Source organism: Notolabrus celidotus, chromosome 10 (assembly GCF_009762535.1).
Source record: "Notolabrus celidotus isolate fNotCel1 chromosome 10, fNotCel1.pri, whole genome shotgun sequence".
Lineage (NCBI taxonomy): Eukaryota > Metazoa > Chordata > Actinopteri > Labriformes > Labridae > Notolabrus > Notolabrus celidotus.
Window position 1 is genome coordinate 22,703,969 of NC_048281.1, and position 23,694 is coordinate 22,727,662.

Genomic DNA, 23,694 nt, shown 5'->3' on the forward strand with positions numbered 1-23,694 from the left:
CTAAATCAAAAAACTCCAAAATAACGCCAGGAACACAAGGAAGACTGACACACAGAGAACACAGAGGAAAGACATACAAAGATCCAACACGGGACAGGGGAAACGGAGCAACTAATTACACAGAGTAATTAACACAGGTGTGAACACAGGACACAGGTGAAACTAATCAGGTTAATCAAAAAAAGAGGGAAACGCACAAGGGCAGGAATTGGAATTAAACTGCAAACACATGGATCAGAAACTACAAAATAAAACAGGAAACAAGACTTAACTAAGAAACACAAAAAATACACAAAGGACTACTACAAAAGACATGGATCGTTAAACACAAGGAAGACATAAACTAACTTATAACAACAAACACGGGACGAACCAAGGCATGAAACACAATGAAAAATCAAAACTAAAGATCAACTCATGACACTTGTTATCCCCAATCCAGGCTGAGGTATGTACAGTATGTATGGCTTATGAACAAACATACCAAAGTGATAAAGCTCTTATGATAAATACTATAGAAACAGAAAATTGCATTTGGTTCACCATTAGAGTCACATAAAGCACCTATTGTTACACTTAATGAAGAAATCAAGTTTATAAATACTAGGGAGTAAATATCCACCATCGATTTTGGAGGGATGTCAAATGTACAGGTGCAGCTAAAAAGAATGATTTGAATAGTTTGAATATTGTGAAAAACATCAATATTATTCCTCAGTTAATTAAGAAATTGAATATGTGATAGGTTCTGGGCTCATTACATGCAAAAAATAAAATGTTTCAAGTGATTTTCAGTTTTATTTTGATTATTTTAGCCTAGAACTCAAAAACCTAAAAATAAAACCATATCTCCCTGATAATTCCTAGCCCCGGTCTGTTCAGAATTGAAGAAGCCTTTCAGAGGAGAGGTGAAACATCTTCAAGAATTTCTACCAGTCCAGTTGCCTTACAGATCAAGCTTTGAATTTCCATGACCTGGATGACTGAGAACCTTCACAGACATATCTTACAAAATTACAATATTTAATTTTGATTCTGAGTGAATTCATATTCAAACATAATCAACACAGTGTATCTCTTCAGAATATACAACCACAATCATGGAGATGACTGCCGACTTGATATTTGTCCAGAGGATGATCATGGACACCCTCCATAAGGAGGATAAGCCACAGAATTGCACAAGCAACAGGGATGACCTCATCCTGGAGAGGATTGTGAAGACAATTTGATTCAAGAACTTGGGAGAGCTTCACAAAGGAGGACTGAGGCTGGTGTCAGTCCAACAAGAGCTACCAAGCAAAGAGGCCTTCAGGAAAGAGGCTATAAATACTGCCAGTGGTGGAGCCAGACCTTTTGGACTGGGAGGGCCAAATGGGGCTACTGACTTTTGCAGGGCCAGGCTTAGTAAATATTAGGGGTTTACCCAAGCAGCAACTTCCAGTCTCAAAATATGATGCCCATACGGAAGTGTTTTAAACTGCAGTTCATTGAGCATCTGCTTGAGGCTGTTTGCAGAAACACTGGAAAACCACATCCACTCCTATTCAAAAGAGACGATCTTTGCAGCATTACTAACATGTTTACAGCCTGGTTAAAAAAAACTGTTTAAGTCTGAGTAGCTAATTTCTCTATCAGCAACACTGTACGGGGAGTGATTTTTTTTATAACCCAACAGTTCAGAAGATATATATAACCTGTGATTTTTTATCTTTGATATCTGCGTGCTGTTTTTTTCTGTCCTTTGGTGTTACCTTCCCAAAGGATTAATAAAGTTTCTATCTATCTATCTATCTATCTATCTATCTATCTATCTATCTATCTATCTATCTATCTATCTATCTATCTATCTATCTATCTATCTGATATAAAGATTACGAGTTTTGCCCATTTAAGGCCATGACTGACTTGACTGATAGGTGGGAACACTGTAGCCGTTGGCGAGGAGGCTCAAAGCCTGCCTCCTTTACGTCACACTAGCTCGACAGAAGTTAGGTTGAGTTAGGAAACATTTTGGAGCTTCTAAAACCTAATTCCCTGCATCGTGGTGAATGTTTTTGTGACCAATCGTGTTGGCAATTGAATTATGAAATAGGAAAACAAGTTCAGGCACTATTTTTACTTTTCTTACATTTGAAGGGAATCCGGAGGGCACTTCTGTGAGTTTTTTTCATTTGAGGGGTATCCAGAGGGTACTATTTTATTTCTTTAGATTGTACACATTTGAAGGGCATCCAGAGGACACCTTTTTTTAGTTTTTTACATTTGAGGGGCATCCAGAGGGCACTTTTTTAAAGTCTTATACGTTTAAGGGGATTACAGAGGGTACTTTTCACATTTAAGGGGCATCCAGAGGGAACTTTTATTTACATTTTATACATTTGTGGAGCATACAGTGGGCACTTTTTTTTACCATTTTATGCATTTGAGGGGAATCCAGGCACTTTTCCATACATTTTCCATGAAAGGGCACTGCAGAAGGCACTTTGTAATGTTTTATCTAATTTGCGAGGGCACTACTGCAAAGAACCATGGGGTTTACGTGTACCTAAGTCTGATACATCACTGCAACTTTATCAATTGTAACTCATGCTGCAGCTATCCTGCAACACCAGCAGAGGGCTCAAGAGGTTTGAGGTTGTTCAAACATGAGCATCTATTGATGATATCAAATTACATCACACGGTCATCAAGTGGAAAAAGGTTGAGATTAAGGACAAGTGTCCGGTTAAAAACTTTTTCTTAATTTATTCTATTTGACGTTGTTTTTATGTACAGCACTTCGTTTTACAATGCCATTGTATGATAAGCAAAATAAAGTCTGATTGATTGATTGATATTTACGATCTGAAAGGTAACCTGGCTTCAGGGATTAGTTATACAAAACAGAAAACAAATATACCAAAGAGGATAAGGGCCAACAGAGAATTAAAAAAAAATTAAGGTCAAATTTTTTCTTTATTATTATTCTGAGAAAAAAGTCAGAACTTTGAGATTAAAGTAAGAATTCTGAGATTAAAGTCAAAATTCTAAGGAAAAAAAAGTCGCAATTCGTAGAAAAAAGTCCGAATTCTGACTTATTCTCAGAATAATGATCATAATAAAAAAAACTTTTGATCTTAATTTTTTTTTCAGAAAAAAAGTCAGAATTCTGAGATTAATTCCAGAATTCTGACTTTAATCTCAGAATTCTGACTTTTTTTTTCTCATAATTTTGACTAATGTCAGAATTCTGACTTTTTTTCTCAGAATGATAATTTAATAAAATTGTTTGACCTTGTTTTTTTTTTTCCAGTGGTCCTAATCCTCTTCCGTTCAAGTATGACATAAACTATGAAGTGATAAATAATACACCTTCTTATAATAAACCGGTATTACTAACACTACACTTTAGAGTAACCGGATTTTCCAGTGTGAGTCTGCAGAGTCCCGTTAATTCAGAAAAATGAGGGGGGCCGAAACCGGATGTAAGGCATGCTACCTTCAGATGGGCTTTAAGGAAATGTGGGTCTTCTGCTGACAAACAATAGCTCTCTTGCAAATCGCATTAGCGCAAATCATTTTTATTGCGTTTCAGGAGGCGGTCGAAGTAAGCAGGGTTTGTTAACAAAGTCATTTAACCCCACTGAAGGCCAGACAGCTGCGAAGAAATACATCTGTCTACTGCCAGGCTCCCGGGTGAATCATTTTCAGGTAAGCCTACAGAGCCGTTAACTGACTGGGACTGCTAGCGTTAGCTGACTGGCTAGCATAGCGTGGCAACCGACACAGGTCGTATACACGTGTGATATATGTGGGGAAAATGTGCCCTGTTGGCAAAATAACAACCACAACAGACGAATCAGTACCTTCTCAGTACATAAAGTGCAATACAATAACGAGCTCTGCCGGTTCAGTAAACTTAGCATGCTAGCTCGTACCGTTAGCAGCTCACCCTGCCCTTGTGCTGCTTGGTTGAGTTTCCTCAGGTTTGTGCTCCCTTTATCTAAATGTAACTTATGTATTGTGTACATAACATTTGGAAGATATGCTGGTGAATATTGATTTAATTTAGCCGGGGAATGGAGTGTGCGCAACTTGTGTTCAGTTTTTATTAATGAAGTAAAGTCAAATATTCGAAGTCTGTGTGTGTGTGTCATTAAGCCCAGTCACTGGTTGGATGCAAGGTGCATTCTGGCTAGTTTGTTACATAGCTCTCTTTAAGGCTAGCTATGCAGCACTACAACTCAAATGCACGTTCTGCAACCCGGTTACAAATGTCTCTTGAAGTATAGTATGCAATGGTAGGTGGCACAGCATGTTTTGATTCACCTTTAAAAAGGAAGACAAAAAACGCCTTTGCACCGCAAGCTGACAGTTCCTAGCTTTACGTCATATAAGCCCTCTGGCTTCAAGTTGACCTGCTTTAAAACGTGGTATCAGTGCAAGGTTACTGGAGTTCATTCAAGTCTAGGCTCTTTACCGCTGGGTCATTGTAAGGGTTGAACCTCAGTATTACCTAAGGAGGCGGCTGATACATGAGAGGCAGGTGATATTTGAGTGAACACTACTCCTGAATGTAATGTTATTAATATCTGCAGATATAATTACTATGTAAGTGTCTGTCTATCTAGAGAACTAAATCTAGGCACACACTAACAAATGGTGTGGTTTCTTCAACTTTAACTCAGGAGCAAAAATCTGCCTTTTAATTTAAATGAAATAATGATTTGATTTTTATCGTGATGATTATCGTTACCGACTGGTATGATACAAATTATAGTGGTAACATCTTTTTTTTTAATATCTCCCAGCTCTATCTAAAGGCATGTTTTGAACATCCAGGGTACATGCAATGCAGTGGAAACTCGGGTTCAGTTAACCTTTAACCTACAGAGGACTTGTTCATTAAAGATTGTTGTCACCATGTGGTTATTGAGTCCTTAGTGCACAGCAGTTACAGTATGATGAAATATTCTTTGGTATTCTTTCATTACAGTGGGACACTCAAATGTAAAACCTTAGCGCCTCACTGTGTGATTACAAAGTTTGACCTGCTGTTAGAGAAGTTACTTTGCTGGAAGTATTAAAGATTAATGCACTTTGATAATGGATTAAGAAATAATTTAGAAACTCCTGGCAGCCCCAAATGCCATTTATTGAGGGAGAGAGAGGCAGGCAAGCGGAAGCCTGATGAAAAGTCACCAGTTATATTAGTTGTGTAATTAGAATTCCTTGGGGAGGAGTTGGGGAGACGGTCAACTTTCCTGTTTCTCTCATTTGATTGTAATCCTTTCACGGTTCACTGTACCTTTTTAAAAGGGCTGCAGTCATACAACATGTAATATAAATGCACCAGTTTTAGTAAGCTGCTTGTTCAAAGTCCAGGGACATGAATGTTTGCAAGTACACTAGAATCCTCTATCAGCCTCTCCAGTTGAGGCATTGTCCTAAAGGACTTTGAGATGTCTGTGCGAGTTATCTGCTTTTATCTGAGTAGTGCAGTGTGGGACTACTCCCTTTTTAGTGTTATCACTTTATATCACTTTATGAAACAGATTTACAGATACACTTTTTACAACATTACTACATCACTTTGTCTAGAAATAGCTGCAGAGAATGTTAATAATTGGGTTTTTTTTTATATTTTTGAAATCACATAGTGGCTACAAAGCATGACATTGACAGTTGCACAGTAGGGATGAGCAATGGTTTTCGAATATTCGTTCACTTAGTAAAAATCGAAGAGTTGCTCCGAATATTTTCTCATGTTAAAAGTAAAAGTTTTCATTGTTTCCCCAGGTGCCTGGTTGTAATACGGTATTCCTACCAGACAGTGGCTATGGAGCTGTTAGCTGTTTGCTAACCTTATTACGTAACAGGAAAATAAGAATGCTAACTGCATTAAATAGAAAAAGAAGAAGAAAACATTAGCGACAGTCCCAGCGATTTTCTCCATTTCTGAATTTCACACTAGTACACACTTGATTCCACAGCACAGCACTGAGCATGGCTGTAATATGTAAACATAAAACACAATTTTGAGCATCAAACCCTCAATACTTATTTTGATGCACCATGTGAAATTTCATAAACATATAGTTATTCTTGCTTTAATTAAGGTGAAGAGGCAAACTTCTTTGTCTCTTTCACCATGGGACCATCAGGCATTATAATGTACCTGAAGTATGTGTTCCTTTAAGAAAATAAATAAAATTTTCTGACAAACTGGTGAGTGAATAGACACCAAATACAAGTAATTAAGTGTTTGACGCACAAAGTTTCCTGGGGGAGGATACTCACAACCGCATCCCAGAAAAAATGTTAAAAAGAAAATGCTTTCAACTCTGCAAATTAACATTTTGTATTGTATTGAATCCTTTCCGTAGTTAGGGTTGCAAAGGGGTGGAAAATGTCCGATAAATTTCTGGAAAGTTTCCAGCAAATTTCCATGGGAAGTTAAGCTGGGGAATTTTAGAAATATTCCAAATTGGAAATTATGGACTCACCACCCGCAGGGGGACTCACAGGGGTCCGGTGCATTGTGGATTGGGCGGCGGCCAAAGGCGGGGGCCTTGGCGGTCCGATCCTCGGTTACGGAAACTGGCTTTTGGGACATGGAACGTCCCCTCTCTGGTGGGGAAGGAGCCTGAGTTGGTGCGGGAGGCTAAGAGATACCGGCTAGATATAGTTGGGCTCACCTCTACGCACCGCTCGGGTTCTGGAACCAACCTTCTCGAGAGGGGTTGGACTCTCTTCTTTGCTGGAGTTGCTCCGGGTGAGAGGCGGAGGGCTGGTGTGGGCTTGCTCATAGCTCCCCAGATCTCTGTCTGTGTGTTGGAGTTTTCCCTGGTGGACGAAAGGGTTGTTTCCCTGCGGAATGGGTCCTGACTGTTGTCTGTGCTTATGCACCGAACAGCAGTTCTGAGTACCCTTTTTGGAGTCTTTGGGACAGGTGCTGGAAGGCGCCCCGACTGGACTCCATTGTCCTACTGGGGGACTTCAATGCTCACGTGGGCAATGACAGCATGACCTGGAGGGGCGTGATTGGGAGGAACGGACTGCCTGATCTGAACTCGAGCGGTGTTCAGTTGCTGGACTTCTGTGCTAGTCACAGTTTGTCCATAACGAACACGAGTTGGATCAGGTGGCGGGGGAGGATGCCGGACAGACCTGGCAGACCTAAACGGATAGTGAGGGTCTGCTGGGAACGTCTAGTGGAGGACTCTGTCAGGCTGGTTTTCAACTCCCACCTCCGGCACAGCTTTGACCGCGTCCCGGGGGTGGCGGGGGACATGGAGTCGGAATGGGCCTGGTTCAACGCTGCCATTGCCGAGGCGGCTGTCCGGAGCTGCGGTCGCAAGGCTGCTGGTGCTAGTCATGGTGGTAATCCCCGAACCTGCTGGTGGACACCAGAGGTGAAGGGTGCCGTCAAGCTGAAGAAGGAGTCCTACAGGTCATCAAGCTGAAGAAGGAGTCCTACAGGTCGTGGCTGGCTTGTGGGACTCTGGAGGCAGCTGACAGGTACCGGCAGACCAAGCGATCTGCGGCCCAGTTGGTCGCCAAGGCGAAAACTCGTGCGTGGGAGAGGTTTGGTGAGGCCATGGAGGAAGACTTTCAGTCGGCCTCGAAGAGGTTCTGGCAAACTGTCCAATGGCTTAGGAAGGGGAAGCGGCCCTTTGTTCGCACTGTTTACAGTGTGGATGGGGAGCTGCTGACCTTGACGGAGAGTATAGTCGGGCGGTGGAAGGAATACTTCGAGGATCTCCTCAATTCGACCAGCATGCATTCTGAGGAGGAACCAGAACCGGTGGATTTGGTGGTGGGCTCGCTCATCACTGGGGCCGCCCTGTGCTGGCGAGACTATGTCTCTCAGCTGGCCTGGGAGCACCTCGGTATCCTCCCAGAAGAGCTGGTGGAAGTGGCCGGGAGAGGAGTGTCTGGGCTTCCCTGCTGAGGCTGCTGCCCCCGCGACCCGGACCCAGATAAGCGGAAGAAGATGAATGGATGGATGGGAATTTATGGGAGTTAACTGGGAATTGAGGTTAATTTAATGGAAAGGTATCATATTCAGTCATAAATATTTGTTTTGTTATAAGCAGACACCAATCCAAAATAATTCAATTAAAACAGATTTTTTTGTAAGTAAAACTTTATCAAGTGTTAAATATTTTATTGAACAATCAGTTATTTCATTGAAGAACAAAAACTGTTAACTCCCATAAATTCCCGTTAATTCCCATGCAAAGTTTCCAACTTTGAAAACTCCTGGAATTTTGCAACCTTACCCGCAGTACACCGTTATTAACTGAAATATGTTGCCTATAAATATGTTTGGTTGAACAAGTATGCTAGTGTGTGCACATGGTTTGTTAGCCTCATTCTGAGCCAGGAAAAACCCTCTCCTCTGTTTGTTCTTGCTTTCTGGCCTGTGTGTGCACTTGTTTATGATCATCGTAGAATGGGAATCAAATGGTTCTGTGGCTGCTCACGTCTTCTTTGGGAACCAGCTACAAGTGTTGTGTATAATCTCACACACATGCTTAGCTAATATCTGTATTAGAAAAGCTGCTAGTAAGTGGTGCCATGAGAAAGATAGAGAGACTGTAATGCTTTGGAACATAAATGACCTTCCAGTGCAGCTATTACAAAGTCATTTTATTTCTATGTTTGGTTTTGTCACCTCATGGCAAGGCCTCAGGACTGTACTCTTACCTTTGACCTATTTGCTTCAGTAAACCCTTGTGTTTATTTATACACCCTCTGCTGGCTTGTCTAAACAGAATTTGACATGAGCTATGCATAGGAACCCACAGGCGTTTGTTGGTGTGCCCACTTGTCCAGTTCTGCCTCAACTGTCATCCTGAGAAATATTGTTCTCTTCTAAATCATTTTCAGTACCATAGTTACTCTCAGAAAGATAGTGAGAACAAGGATGGATAATGCTATCCACTGCTTTTCTTGTTTAGGGATAATTCACCTCTAACTACCCTTGTTCAAAGACACAGAGAGCACAGCTTGGCAACACACATTGAAAGGGTTGCTTAAGGAAACTATCAACTCACTTTAAGGTCATCACTTCTGCTTAATGCTTAGTGTAGCCAATGGCAAGGTAATGCAAGAATTTCTACGTTTTGGTTGGTTCCTTTTGCGCAACAGATGCTGGTCTGTTAAACCTGGATGGGGTGGGCCCAGCCTTCTTTTTTGTTAACGTTAATTTAATGTGACATATCCAGGGTGCCCATAGCCTGCTAATCAGCGCTAATCTGATCCACTGGATTAGGGAATGGGAATGCAAGTAAGACGCTGCTTACAGTACATGTGTGCATCCCTGCTTCCAGAAGTGAGCCCTCTTTCGGACTTCCTAGCCCTCACTGGTTGACTCTAGCAAGAATCCACAAGGGGCTTTTGGACTTTTTTTTGTAGGAAATCCTAGATCTTGATTTAACCCTTGCTCTGATTAGGAAATTCTTCCAACTGAATCTGGGATTTAGTTCTGTTCTTGCTGTCATCACCATAATCCTCCTCGTCCTCACTGCAGGATTAGCATGGCTATGAAGCAAAAGGCCCTGTGATTGTCCGCTGCTATCTGCAGACCTTTTTTCCATTTTTATTCTGGATTAATTTTTTGGTGAACCACCAGGAGCCAAAATGCTGAACCAAAGCGCTGTGATGATCTTCACAGGGATATGTGGGGCATTGGTGGTCATGGCAATGGCCTACTATGTCTACTGGTAAGTTAAATGGAGGGAATGGTGGCATGGGTATCACGGGCTTGTGAAGACACAAAAATGGAATGGCACTTTAGGACCTTTGATCATTCAGTTGTAAGTGATTTGAGCCAAATGAGGTTGTCATTATCGAAATAACTTGACAAAGGAATGCAAAGATACTGAGCTGTGTGAGTATTAAGCTTTTGTCTCTTTTTGAGTACTTCCTGTGTCAGAGACTTCAGGAAATAAATGAACATTTGTTAGCGGATATGCCAGTTGTGTTTGGATAATGAAGAACTATTTCTTAAATGTTCAGATTGTCTAGGTAAGGAAGAGGAATCCCGTACAGGTAGCTCAAGTAATGAAGAGCAGAGACATCAGTCTGGTTTTAAGCAGCTTTAACCCAGTCAGCTTCACTAATCTGTTGTGTGCCAGGTGGTCCCTGCACCCACATGGAGTTCTCACCTCCACAGGATGTTTGCATAAACGTGCCCAATGTTGTCTCTCTGAATTTTTTTTTTTTTTTAATATGAGGATTTAACAGAAGAACCCATGAGGTCTTGTTAAACCACCACACTGCTGGGGAAATGTCTAGTTTGCGCAGTTGAATAATGTGATGAAATTATTATATCTGAAGTAGGGATGGGCATTTCAAGCCAAAATACTATTCAATATATGGCTGGGCGATAATTTGATAATCATTGGCATCTATTCGGCAATTATTCGAAATAATCCCCCCCGTGCACACACACACCTGTCCTGTTAAAGAACCATAGACTGTATAAAATATGGACGTAGTGTCCGTGACGTTGCCCATCAGATCCTGAGCGCTGTTTATAAGCCAATCGGCGGCGGCGGCCGTACTGGAAATGCGGAACTAAACCAGGCATAGTGTGACCTAAAGGGGAGGAGTTTGAGCCTCCTAGCCAACAGCTATGTGTTCCCGTCCGGGAGTCAAGTCAGTGATGTCCTCATTTGGGCAAAAACTCGTAATCTCAATATCTTCTGAACTGTCGTGTTACAAAAAATTTCCCCTCCGTACAGTGTGTGCCGATAAAGAACTTGGCTATAGGGCCAAGCCGTTTTTTGAACCAGGCTGTAAACATGTTTATTAATGCTGCAAAGATCATCTTTTTTGAATTGGGGTCTATGTGGTTTCCAGTGTTTCTGCAGCCACCCTCCAAGTGGATTCTCGATAAATTGCAGTTTATAACACTTCCGCATGGGCTTCATAGTTTGAGACCGGAGGTTGCTGCTTGGTGTTTACATGTTAAAGCCATGCTCAGTCTCTGGAAATACACGTGTAGTGGTGTGAGATTCAGAAACAGAGCAAATTGCAGCGACTGTCGCTAATGTTTTCTTCTTTTGCTATATAATGCAGTTAGCATTCCTCTTGTCCTGTTACTTAATATGGCTAGCTTTAAGACACTCTATAGCCACCATCTGGCAGGAATACCGTATCACAACAAGGCAATGGTGAAAACGGTGACAATCTTTACTTTTAAAATGAGATAATATTCACATTAACCCTTGAACGAATATTGAAAGATCATGTCCCATCTCTAATCTTTGGTGCTTTGTGTTGGGGTCCACAACGACAAGAATGACTGGTTGTAGGGACAAGTCATGATTTTCAAATCCTTAAATAGCTCCTGCATACACAATTATCTCATCTTAAGAATGTATTCCTCCGTTATTTTTTCCCTTGCTGTAACACGGTACAATCACCACAGCAGCTGTAGCCCCACTAAAAAGTGTTTGATAACTGCCCGCTAACAAAAGAAAGAGCAAGCATTATTGTCAGGTGTGATGAGAGAAATGTGACAAAACTGCAGGCACTTTGTCAACCTTCAAAAACTTCTGTGAGGAACTTCTTCTTAAAAAAAATAATTGTGTTCAAGTTTAGACTGTAATATTAGCAAAACATAAGTCTACAACAATTATGCACAGAGAGAAACGCACCTAGCAAACGAATAATCATTAAAATAGTTTTCAGCAGGGCCCCCGATCAGCTTTTTTGGCCCTCGATCCTGATCCGATTTTTAAATATTGAATATTTGCAATGCCCAGATCGGCTCCAATTCCAATAGTTGAGATCAGGAATCAGGACATCCCTAGTTTTAATTGTGACCTGCCAAGCTAACTCTGGTACAATGCATCAAGTGGCAACATTTATGTTCAATATTGTACACGGCCCCTTGATAAATAAAATGTAGTAATATTAAAGATGGCAGTGTTCATTTTGTTATTGAAAAATGATGATAGATATTCTCCAACAACCTTTTTGTGTGAGTGTGAGTGTGAGAGAGAGAGAGAGAGAGAATTCTGAAAAATGCTTAGTTTTCACTGAGCCTATAGTCATATCGTATCGATATCGAGATATCTGGCATGAATATATCGATTTGAAATTTTTCCATATCGTTCAGCCCTAATATCAACTTATGTAGTGCATTTCACATACCTAAACACTTGTGACTAAACAATGGCAAAGAGGTGTCCCCCCCCCCTACACCAAATCTTGCTGCTGCACTGTGGCGCTCCTCCATTTTTATTTTGTTCCTCTGGCCCTTCATGGTAACAGGGAGCAGAGTTTTGTATCCGTGTGGGATGAAATGTTACTACAGATGCAGTGAGGATGTTTTTATGACCGCAGCACATCAAAGACAAATTTCCCTCAAGCTCACGCCATGTTGACGTACATATCGTAACGGACATGTTCCCTCCCTTCCTGTGTCAATAACACTTTTAGTGCAGCTTAGCCAAGCTTTAGATCGCTTGATTCAGTCCGCCCTGATCCTCGTTTCAAGACTTTGTTGACGTGCTGCGTCAAAAGTGATGAAATGTAACGCCCACACAGCATGTCCTGGTAGATAAGAAAACCTTCTGTGAACTCTAAAATTCACACTGAGGTTTAACTCTGAAGATTCAGGAACTGAAAAGGGGAGCTGAGATGCATGTGCCTTATCAAATCAACAAATCTCAAAAACGGTTCAAAGTTGGAACTGGTTCTTGATACCCAAGCCTACTGTGCGTCTGATCTGTCAAATCCATACCAGTGACAGGCTGAGTTGGTTGAAAGGTGAAGTGAAAACTAGGTCACTTGTTTGCAACAAGTGTGCTGCTGGTACAAATTCTCAAGTGCCTCCATACATCTTTTTCATTTTCATTTTCATTTTCAGTGATGATTTTCTTCCCCGGGTCTGTAACAAATCCACAACCAGCTGCTGGGTAATGCTAGTTTAATAAATCACCTTGATCTATCCTAGTTTGGTTATACATTGGACAGCAAATTTTGTAAGATGTTTATTAGTTTGTAGTTTTGATCAACTCTTGACCGGGGTATTAATGCCATGATGTCCTGTATGAACATGTGTTCATCGCACTTAAAATATGCCCCCACTTAAGGCTACACAATTAATCAAATTTTAATCGTGATCACGATTTTGGCCGCCATAATTAAATTAGCATTATCGTCTGCGATATTTATATTTTATGTCAAAACGGGAGAGCTTGTAAAAACATATTCACCAGCAGATAATAGTATTTCACACATGCCTTTTCTGTATAAGCTGTAATTGTTTCAATTGAGTGATTTCACTCTGTAATAGCATATTTATTCACTTATACCCTCACATAGACAATACTTGGACAGGCTGACCAAGTGGTATTTTCTGCCATCCAAGTATGACACTGAGCATTTTATTATTTACTTTCCTATAAGATTGCTGCCTACAAGCAATGATCTAGACAATCACTTGTCACTCTGTGTGTTTGTGTATTTGTGTATTTTGGGAAATACAATTTGTAAAACCAAACTGCCCCAGTAGCTGTGCCACCAATGTGTAATGTCCAATGTGGCATAGCAGCCTCTGTCATCACTATATGAATGTGGTGTGAACTGTTTAAAGTGACATGTAATGTAAAAGTGCATTGAGGGGTCAGAAGACTAGAGAAGGCTTTATATATATCCAGTCCATTTACCAGTTTGAAGATAATATTATTATGAGTTTTGCATACTTAGGAGCAGGGTCAACTCGACCAACAGTAAGGTTGAGTCAGCATTTTCAATATGTCAACTGCTATTGATGGGCTGAGACTACTGACTGAGACTACATCCACATTTTATACAGTTTTTTGAATCAGTGCACAGAATATCATCAAAACTAATGTTTGGTGTTAAAAGTTTCCTGGCTGTGATGGTGCCAAATATTAAACAACAAGTATTTAGAGATTTTCTAACATTATCCAAAAGGTTGTTGCTGGAGACCAAGAAATATCTTAAGTGAACTTTTGTGTTACAAACCAGTTTTGGGCAGTTTTATGGAGTTTTTTTCTTGAAATCTTTAAGTTAAACCCCTCCCCTCATTGCCTCCACATCACCGCCACAAGTACACTGCTGTTCTGTGAAAAACACTGCACTAACTTTTTTAAATAAACTTCCTATTGATGGTCCGTTTCCCTTGTATTTATTATTAATACTCTTCTTACCCTTCCCTCTTTGATTAAAACGTTTTTAAGCCTGCAAACATCCCAAAATATGTAACGGGAGGAGCCTCAAGTAAAATGTGGAACAGTGTAGCTTCCTAGTCACCCACTCCCAGTAGAGACAAAGGTCGATTTTGTGGCATATAGTAAAGACAACTGGATGTTTGAACTTTTAATCAGAGAATAGATTACACACAAGCAGCACGTGGCAGTATTTCAACACGCGTGTGTCTTCACTCCAGAGGTTGGGAAACATTTTTATGTTCTCTCAAGAGGCTGACCTGAAGTTCTCTGGATATACATGTAAGATTCTGTTACCTTTGCATCAAGGCTGATTTATTTTGTGTTTAAATGTCGAGAAGATATTGCAATGGATCATATTTGCCTGTTTAGTACTGTATGTTTGTGGTCAACTAAAAAAATAATATTAAGACATTTATATCGGAAGAACAAACAATGAGTGAATATGAATGTGTGGGCCGTTGTGTTGGTGTGACACAGTCACTGTGCTTTTGTCTGTCCTCTGTTGTTTAACATCAAACCAATAAGTTGATTTTTTCGCTGGTTTGCTGACACAGTCTAAGCACTGAATAAGAAATATTGTGTGTGCAACAATTCTCAATTCTCTAACTATTTGTTTCAACTTGAAGTGATCCCATACTCTGGATGTTTCTGCTGAGGTGTCAGCTCTTTTTGTTGCTTGCTATTTTCTTCTTCCGTATTAGAGCATCAGCGGAAGCATGCGCATTGGGCCACAGAAATAACCATGGATTACACCGCATGCTTTATACTTTTCTGTATTGAAACAAAGTGTGAAGGCAAATCATTTTCCTCATATTTTTAGTTCTCGAGTTATTCAAGGAAATGTTTCCGCTCTAGTTATGATCAAGGGATATATTCCTCATGTATGTTCAGACTTTATCTGAAGCTGAAAGATTGAAACTCTCTGTTAGATGCATTCACAATATATTTGATGCGTCCTTTGGCCAAATACTCTCATGGTGACAATGCCGTTATAAGAAAATGTAATGAATGAAAAGGATGTTAAACAATGTCAGTGGAGATCTAGTATACAATGGCTTCCATGTCCACAGATTGACACTCAGATTTGTAAGAGAAATATTACATTTGGAACATTTATTGGAATTCAGAATAGCTTTAAGCTGGCTTGACCTACATTTTGTGGGCTTTGGGGCAGATGTGTGTACCAGCATTTAATGCTAAGCAATCAGTGCTACTTCTGATGGGCACCCATTCATTGTAATTGTCACTTAATAAGTATTTGAATCATTCTGGTACCAGTGGTACAGTGACAATGAACAAACAGACAGAGGGTATCAGCCAGTAAATTGTGTAATGAGATCTTATGTTTGTAAAAGGAAATCAGTTTGGTGCATAGCTTGATTCAAAGGGCATGGACTGTGCATTTAAGTCTGCCACCTATTTGAGACAGAGTTCCTCCATCTGCAATATTGTTAATAACTTTAAAATCCCTATCATTACCCAGCCTGCAGCCTCCAAGCTAGCAACCTACATGCTTTAAACTACACTTTTTGCCAAAGATACGGATCAGGCTGGAAGGCAGGTCTGCTTTGATTTCTTTTAAGCATTTCAATTCCACAAGGTTAACCTCCCAACTTGCTAAATTAACTCCAAAATAGTGCCCCCTTGACGCAGTTATGTAAGACAACCATTTAGGGCTGCGCGATAATTCGATAATGGTAATTATTTGTAATATAATTTTTCTCAATACAAATATAACAAATGTTCAATGAAAATTTGATACATTTAAACCTGTAATTACACCCCCTGTCAAAGCACCATCAAAAATGAGGGATTCAAGAAGTTTATCAGAGAACTAAATCCAGACACAAGCTAACCAACCGTCTTCATCTTACATTTAGGACCAAAAAAAATGCCTTTAAATTTAAATGGAATAACGATTTCATATTTATCGTGATAATTATCGACTGATAAGAAAAATGTTATCGTGATAACATATTTTTCAATATCGCCCAGCTCTACAACCATTGTTATATCATGGTTTTAGAACTGTCCCGGAGATTGTTTAAAGATGTACAAACAACCCGCAGCGTTGTAATTATCTTTGGGTGCAACTCTAAAGGGTATAATGAGAATAAGGTTCACATTGAGGATGAAAAAACACAGAAGAATCAAGTCCTTGTGTCAACAGAAGAAAGTCATAAACTTACAAGAATAAGTAATTTTACAAATATGAAGTTTTAATTTCATGAGAAAGATCATAATTACAAGTTTTGATTGATATACAAGCAAAATAACTTATAGGAGAAGGCAGCCAGAGTGCTCAAGATGAAAAATTTGGACCATATGCAGTTATACTCAACAGCTCAGGACAAACAGGAGCTGTAAAGGTACACACAGGCTGCTCATTAGCCTGCCCTTCTTCATAAAATGCTCAGTTTCTTTGATCTATTTCAAATCACATTACATATGACAAGGTTCAGTATTAAGTTATCCATGAAACAGGGATGTGAGTCATCTGAATTTATTCAGAATTCCAGATTTTCCGACCTGAAGAGGTGACACGTGAAACATGCGTTGTATGGATATATGTAATAAAATATTTGGAGTGGAGAAGGTTAACAAGCTGCAGAGTGAAATGAGAATAAACACCTACAAGCTATGGTGAAATGACACTTTTCATTTTAAAGTATTTATGCTAGCAGTAATACGTTTCACAAAAGCTGGGATAGTAGTAACACAAGACTGGAAAATACCTGATGGAATATCTCACAATTAATTAGATTAACAGGCAACAGGTTGGTAACATTTTTGGGTATAAAAAGAGTACACCTGAGAGGCTAAGTCTTTGGGAAGTGAAGTATCTCATGTTTACTCAATTTTGTCCAACAGAATGTGTTACGGCACAGTGGCTCCGGGTGTCTCTGGGGAGGGCTTAAAAAAGATCACCTTTGACCTAGGCAAATATATGGTTGACAATGACAGCTGACTTCTCTGTCAAATACTCAGAACAAGGCGCTCATAAAAGCAGCTAATGTTAAACTTGTGTTGAAGAGTCCATATTTGGGTGTGTTAGGAAAACACCCTCATTCTAATTTGAGTACACCTCCATAGTATTTAAGCCAGCACGTGAAGACAGAAGGCAGGCGACTTCATCTGGCCCGGTCGTCCTCCAAGCAGTCGCGATGCTTGTTACTGATGCTGATGCTGTTTGATTGTAATAAATCTGATTACTATCCAAGATGGCCAGTGTCACGAAGTTCATTCTACATCTACACATCACGGGCTGTTAAGATACGACAGAAGTAAAGGGGAAAAAAGAAAAACTGCACTGGTATAAAGGGCAACAACTCTGGAGTTATAGCACTGAGGGCCCCACATTTGAGATCTAAACATTACATATATGGCCATGCAGTTATAACAGCATTGCATTACAGGAACTTATGCAATCAGAAAGTGATGAAACCCTACCCTAGTCTCCCATTTTCCTATTTGCTTCAAGTAAAAAACATTGAAAGTTTCAGCAGATCATTGGTACGGTGAGAGATTAATGATGACACAGCATTTAAGGATGATCCAATGCTGGATGGCATTTTTAGGGCCCGAGCACCGACACGTAGTGGCGACGAGGCCCTATTGAAACCCTAAAGATGATATATTATTATTATTGTCTTGGCATCCTCAATAAACCCCGAATTTACATGCAAAAACTCACCAAACTTCACACACTCATCAGGCCTGGAGAAAATGTTGATATTTTCTTGGTCCTGTGGAAAAATCCCCCAAAACAGTACAGTAACAGCTGGTGCACAGGCAGATCCTGCTGCACATCAGGCAAGAGCGACAGGTGTGTGATGGCACATGGTCTTTAATAATGCCTGGTCCTTAAATCTTGCAAAATCTGTTGTATTCTGCTGGTTTTGCAGCAAAAGCGCAGATAATAAAGTTGGTTAATCTGTAAGTATTCATTACACAAATTCAATTAAAATAATATTTCTAATCTTTCTGTTTAGATGAATAAAAACGTTTTTTCTATGTATTTTTCTTTAAGTGAAAGAACCGGACCTAAATGTTTCATTGCACAAGTTTCAGAGCCCTACTGTGCGGAGTTGACACATCAGAAATAAATTGGAGACACTGCCAAAGGTTTTTTCACCCTTGGTCGTAAAGTTACTGTAGTGGGAGAAAATGTTAAAAACAGAATCCCTTTAGGAGGCACAAGTCCTAACATTTTCAAAAAAGTTGGAACACAGTGTAAAATGTTGATATTGACAGATCTGTATCATTTGCAAATAATTTCAACCCTGTATTTAATTGAAGATGGATGTTGAAACAGAAAAATGTCATAATTCCATTAAAAAATATGTTTTTTTTTAATATTTTACGCCATGTTTAAGAAAAATTGGGACTGGAACAACACTGAAAGTTTTGTAATCAAAATAAAAAACCATCATAAAAAAGATGCACACGTGTTTTGTCAACGGAAGCATTTATTCAGACACATTGGCCATAAAGACTGAATTAAAGCTTTTATAACATCAAATCATCGGGTTGTTTGCTAGGCAGGTTTCAGCATCAATACTCCACTGCAGACTCAAGTTCTACAGAATTCTGACAGGATCATGGCCATTTCCGAACAAACCAGTGTCTTGGTGTTAAGAGTGACAATGCTAACTGGCGACTTCGAGTCAGACATGTCAGTGACTGAAACATCAAGAGAGTCCTCGGGAATGCATGTGTGTATTTTTTATCATAATACAAAATGAACTAATCAGACATGACTTTTAATGGGAATCTAACTGCATGTGAGAGGCACATTTCGCTGACAGCCACTTGTTAACAGGGTAACACTTTATACTGAAACACTGGCGACTTTTGTGGCTGTAAATGTGTTTTCTGTATCCATCCTCAGTTGAATCAACTTTGACTAAAATACATAATTTTAACTGCTGAAATTCAGAACCCAGTTTACACTGTGTGTAGTTAAGAATAGTTTGTTACACGCCTTGCTTATGATTAAATCACAGTGATAGAGATTCAATATGAAGAGGTGAATATTGGTGACATTTGAAATTACTGTTAACTGAAGCAAATTTCATGTTCACATTAAAACTACAGTATACAATCAAACAAATAACTATGCTAACTAGCAATCCAGAAACACAGAATCATGTTTATCCTGATATGTATAAATGGAGTCTCAATCAATCAATCAATCAAACTTTATTTATATAGCACCTTTCATACAAATCAAATGCAACCCAAAGTGTTTCACAGCGATTGAAAAACAAGAAAGAAGCAGAAATAAAACAATGGCAAGACTTATAAGGGGAAGATAAAAATAATAATATGTTGTTTATGATGGTCTTATGACAAAACTGTTGAGCTGTTGAAATCCTAAATCAGGCGAGTATGGGACACATAACTTTAAAAAGTGTTGTTCGAGGATTAGGTGATTTAACACAATGGTAACATACCTAGCCTCCACTTTTGGGATACATGCAATGAATGTAGGATGTAAATGATTTGAAAACTATGTAAATCTGCTTTATCAACATGTTACAGTGTGTTACATTTCCTGGAATTAGGGTTGTACGTGTTTATCAAATTTGGCTTTAAAAAAGAAAAATGCTTAAAAAAAAGGGATTGCAGATTTCCTTTGGGGCAAGTATTCCTCACGCATGTTGTTTTGTGTTGGTTTTAATGTCAAACAAAAGAAGTCAAAGGTGGATAGCACACTGCTGTTAAAAAAGGGTGTCATTTTTCATCTTATCTATTTGAGTAGCCCCCTACATGTGCCTATTAAATGTTCAGGTACTGTTACATCCCTAATGGTTGCATTAAACTCTACAGTGAAGGCACCACACTCTAGGCTGATGTTTTAAATGATCTCCAAGTGGAACTCAACCCCCTCTGCTTTCCTCCTCAGGTCTGTAGTATTGGCTGAAGGACCTTGTAAACGCGGCTTGTGAAAGGATCCGGCGTGGTAAGAAAACTCTGCAATTTTTTGAATTTCTAAAAGCACGTTTGCCGGACGAGTTAAACCTGCTGACATGCATCTTGTTATTTCCACCCTGCCCCCCTCTCAGGTTGGTCTTACTGTATAGCGAGGAGCTTTCTCAGCTCTCCAGGCTCCTCAGCCATGGCTGCGCTTGCCTATCTGAAGAGCCTGTTCATTCTGCAGTTGCTAATGGGCTTTGTGTTTGTGGTGAGTGGTCTCATCATAAACTTTATTCAGCTCTGCACCTGCGTCCTCTGGCCAATCAACAAGCAGCTCTATCGCAGAATCAACTGCAGACTCTCCTACTCCCTCTGGAGTCGTGAGTAGAATATTTTGTTTCTTAAAGTTAAATTTATTCCTTAAGGAATTGCCATGTTTATATTTCAGATAGTGTATTTTAAAGGGATAGTTTATGATGTTTTTCTGTTTTTAAAGTGGAGTTGTATGTAGTACTTATAGTAAGTGTATAACCCACAGAAGATGCTGGTCATCTCGGTAAGTTGAGAAACCAGCCAAAGAATAGGTTTAAGTGTCCTCCCTCTTTAGAAATTTCAGCACTTTTCTTTTCTGTCAGAAAGCCATTCATTTCCAAGCTATTACCGGGCATTATATTTGCGTTCTTCCCCCTGCAGCACACTGATCAGCAGTTTAAAAAAGACAAAATATGACCAAACTCAAAACCAAAAAGAACAATGCTGACAGTGACAGGAGCCTTTTTGTACCAGAGTTTACGGAGAAGAACAAGACTTCACAGACCCAAAGAGAGAAAGGAGTGAAACTTCTGTGCTGACTGGGCAGCAGGAATGATCCAGAGTTACATGGCGGTGCAGGTGTACTGTGAGCCCACAAAGACAGGAATACCAGCTCTTTAGAGCTCCCTGCTTTATTGACTTACTGTTTTGGACTGTCTTTGATTATCAGAAGTAAAATCAGAAAACCTGTAAAATTACAAGAATCCTGCACACTATCCAACTATGCTTAAAAAAATGGCAACAAGGAATGTCAAGTATACTCCATGATCGATCTTTGGAAATGTTAACTATAAAATATATTGAGTAATATTTTTTCCATGTCAAAAACAATGCCAAATGCATTTTTTGCCCTAAATCAAATTTTCCTAATCAACACAATGTATATAATTTACAGTATTGAATCGCTACGGATCATATTGAGGTGTACAAAATGTTAAACCTGCTGAATATCAAAGTGCTCATAAACTCTGCTGATGCATAGTCATATAAAGTGAAGGCTCAGGCTACAACATGTGGATTTACTGCAACAAGAGAACTGAACAGAAATATATTTTAATCTCAGTGTCCAGTTTTCGGTCTACTCATTGTGTCTGAGAAAAATAAGCATGTGAACATGGTCAGGTGTCAATCGGGAGCGTAATCGGGTCATAATAAGTCTGGCAGCAGAGAAAAAAAATGCTAGTTGAGACCTGGCAAGGAAACGCATCACCCAGCTGAACGTCTCCGCTCTGTGAAACACCTTCAGGCAGCTGATTCGAAAACATGCTTTGAGCGTAAAACACCTCCCTGATAGCTATGGATACTCCATTAATTGGTAAAATTCCTAATGTCAATGTTTCAGTCCTAAAACTTCATCAGGCAAAAGGTTTGCAGAGACAAGCAGAACTACCTTAAAAGGGTGTGGCTACTAGTATTCACCTAATCAGTGTCATAGCATCAGGTGAGGGCAAATAAGCGAGATAGAAACTGCAAAAGGCAACCCTTTAACTTATTACAGGATTAATAACTAAGAAAGACAAGCAATCAAGCAATACATTGTAAATTAATTAATTTAAATAAACAAAAACAGAAGTTTGACAATCAAAAGTATAAAGCAGGAAGGTCTGAAAATCAGAAAAGCAGAATGCAAGTAACTCTTTAAAGCACGTATTTGGCTTTCATAGGGGTGGGTGATATTGACAAAAATGGAATCTCAGTATTTTGGGGGATTTTGTCTGTAATGATTATTGTCAACATTTTGCATCCTTCCAAAAATATAACAAAAAAAACAAAAATGCGCTTTGTGCCAGCTTTCTTCAATCCATAATATATACTATTAATGATATTGATAATGACTTATGTTATTAAAATCTTATTTATTAACTTCAAACCTAGTCATTCAAGTAAATGCAGTACAAAACACTATGATAATATCAACAGAGCAAGGATTGAGATTAACTGTGAAAGTATGAGTAAATAATTTCATAGTAGCCCACATGATTTACTTCCATATCTCACAAAGACCAACAAAACTATTACAAAAACATTTAAAACTGGTCAAATTTGCTAAATTCTATATTTGAGTTGGTCCCATTTGTGGCCTTTGATAGCCTCCACTCCTGTTGACTGGCTTATACTCAAATACAGTATACAACCCCACTTTAAAAAGAAAAAAATGAATTACCTGAAGTGCACAATTTAATATTCAGTACTATATATTGAATATCATATACCATTCACATTGTCCTTGCAATGCATGATGTGTTGTTGTCTCTGTGCAGAGCTGGTGATGCTGCTAGAATGGTGGTCAGGCACAGACTGCACCCTCTACACCGACCAGGCTACTGTGGACAAGTTTGGCAAAGAGCATGTCATTGTCATCCTCAACCATAATTTCGAGATTGACTTCCTGTGTGGCTGGACCATGTGTGAAAGATTTGGTATTCTAGGGGTCAGTAATATTGTGAAATATGTCTCATAAAAGATACTCAATCCCCTTGCACATAATGTAACTGGTTGATGTTCTGCTCTCAGTGACAAGTTGGACTTCTATCTTGATTGTAAAAACTCCAATTTTATAATCACACATGTGCTTCTTCTTTAGAGTTCAAAAGTGCTAGCCAAGCATGAGCTTCTGAAAGTTCCTCTGATTGGCTGGACCTGGTACTTCTTAGAGATAGTGTTCTGCAAAAGAAAGTGGGAGGAGGACCGGAAGACTGTCTTCAAAGGACTAACCCGGCTCAAAGATTATCCTGAATGTATGTGGGTAGGTACATGTCAGACATATTGTCCTTGTCTGTCTCATGGCATGAGTAATGAGTGTACAATGAGCTGTTTCAAAGGTTTGGCAGTTTGCTTGGTTAATTCTTACTATTTTGAGCATCATAAAAATATCATACATGTGTTGTTGTTTCTACATTCTGTCAACTTTGGCTTAATTGTTCATTCATGATTTCTCAGTAGTGTTGTAGTACTCGAGATCACTTATTTAAGGTTTCAGTCTCGTCTCGGAATCAAACACATTTTTACTCTATCTTGTCTCGGTCTCCGACTGGGCTGACTCCGTATATTCAATCAAGACCAGTCAAGACCACCACTGATACACTCTGTGTCCCTGTCATTACTGTGATAAGAGAGAACCCCCCTTTCTCAATTCATTAATTTTTTCCCACCTGTTACTACTGTGAGTGACACGCCCCTCTGCACTCAAGCGTTCATGAATGGAGACAGACGACAGCAGGAGAGATTGTGTATGTCCGTGACCAGAGATGTCTGCTAAGTC

General features: G+C 39.5%; 1 protein-coding gene across 1 annotated transcript in view; it reads left to right on the top strand.

Annotated features, from left to right (window-relative positions):
• Window positions 1–3,455: 3,455 nt before the first annotated feature.
• Window positions 3,456–23,694, top strand: part of agpat3 (1-acylglycerol-3-phosphate O-acyltransferase 3) — a 28,252-nt gene continuing 8,013 nt past the window's right edge. Inside the window, exons 1-5 of the mRNA XM_034693300.1 lie at window positions 3,456–3,693; window positions 20,110–20,166; window positions 20,270–20,500; window positions 22,694–22,863; window positions 23,017–23,178. Coding sequence (XP_034549191.1) covers window positions 20,323–20,500; window positions 22,694–22,863; window positions 23,017–23,178 — 510 coding nt within the window. The 5' untranslated portion in view covers window positions 3,456–3,693; window positions 20,110–20,166; window positions 20,270–20,322. The remainder of the gene's footprint in view (window positions 3,694–20,109; window positions 20,167–20,269; window positions 20,501–22,693; window positions 22,864–23,016; window positions 23,179–23,694) is intronic.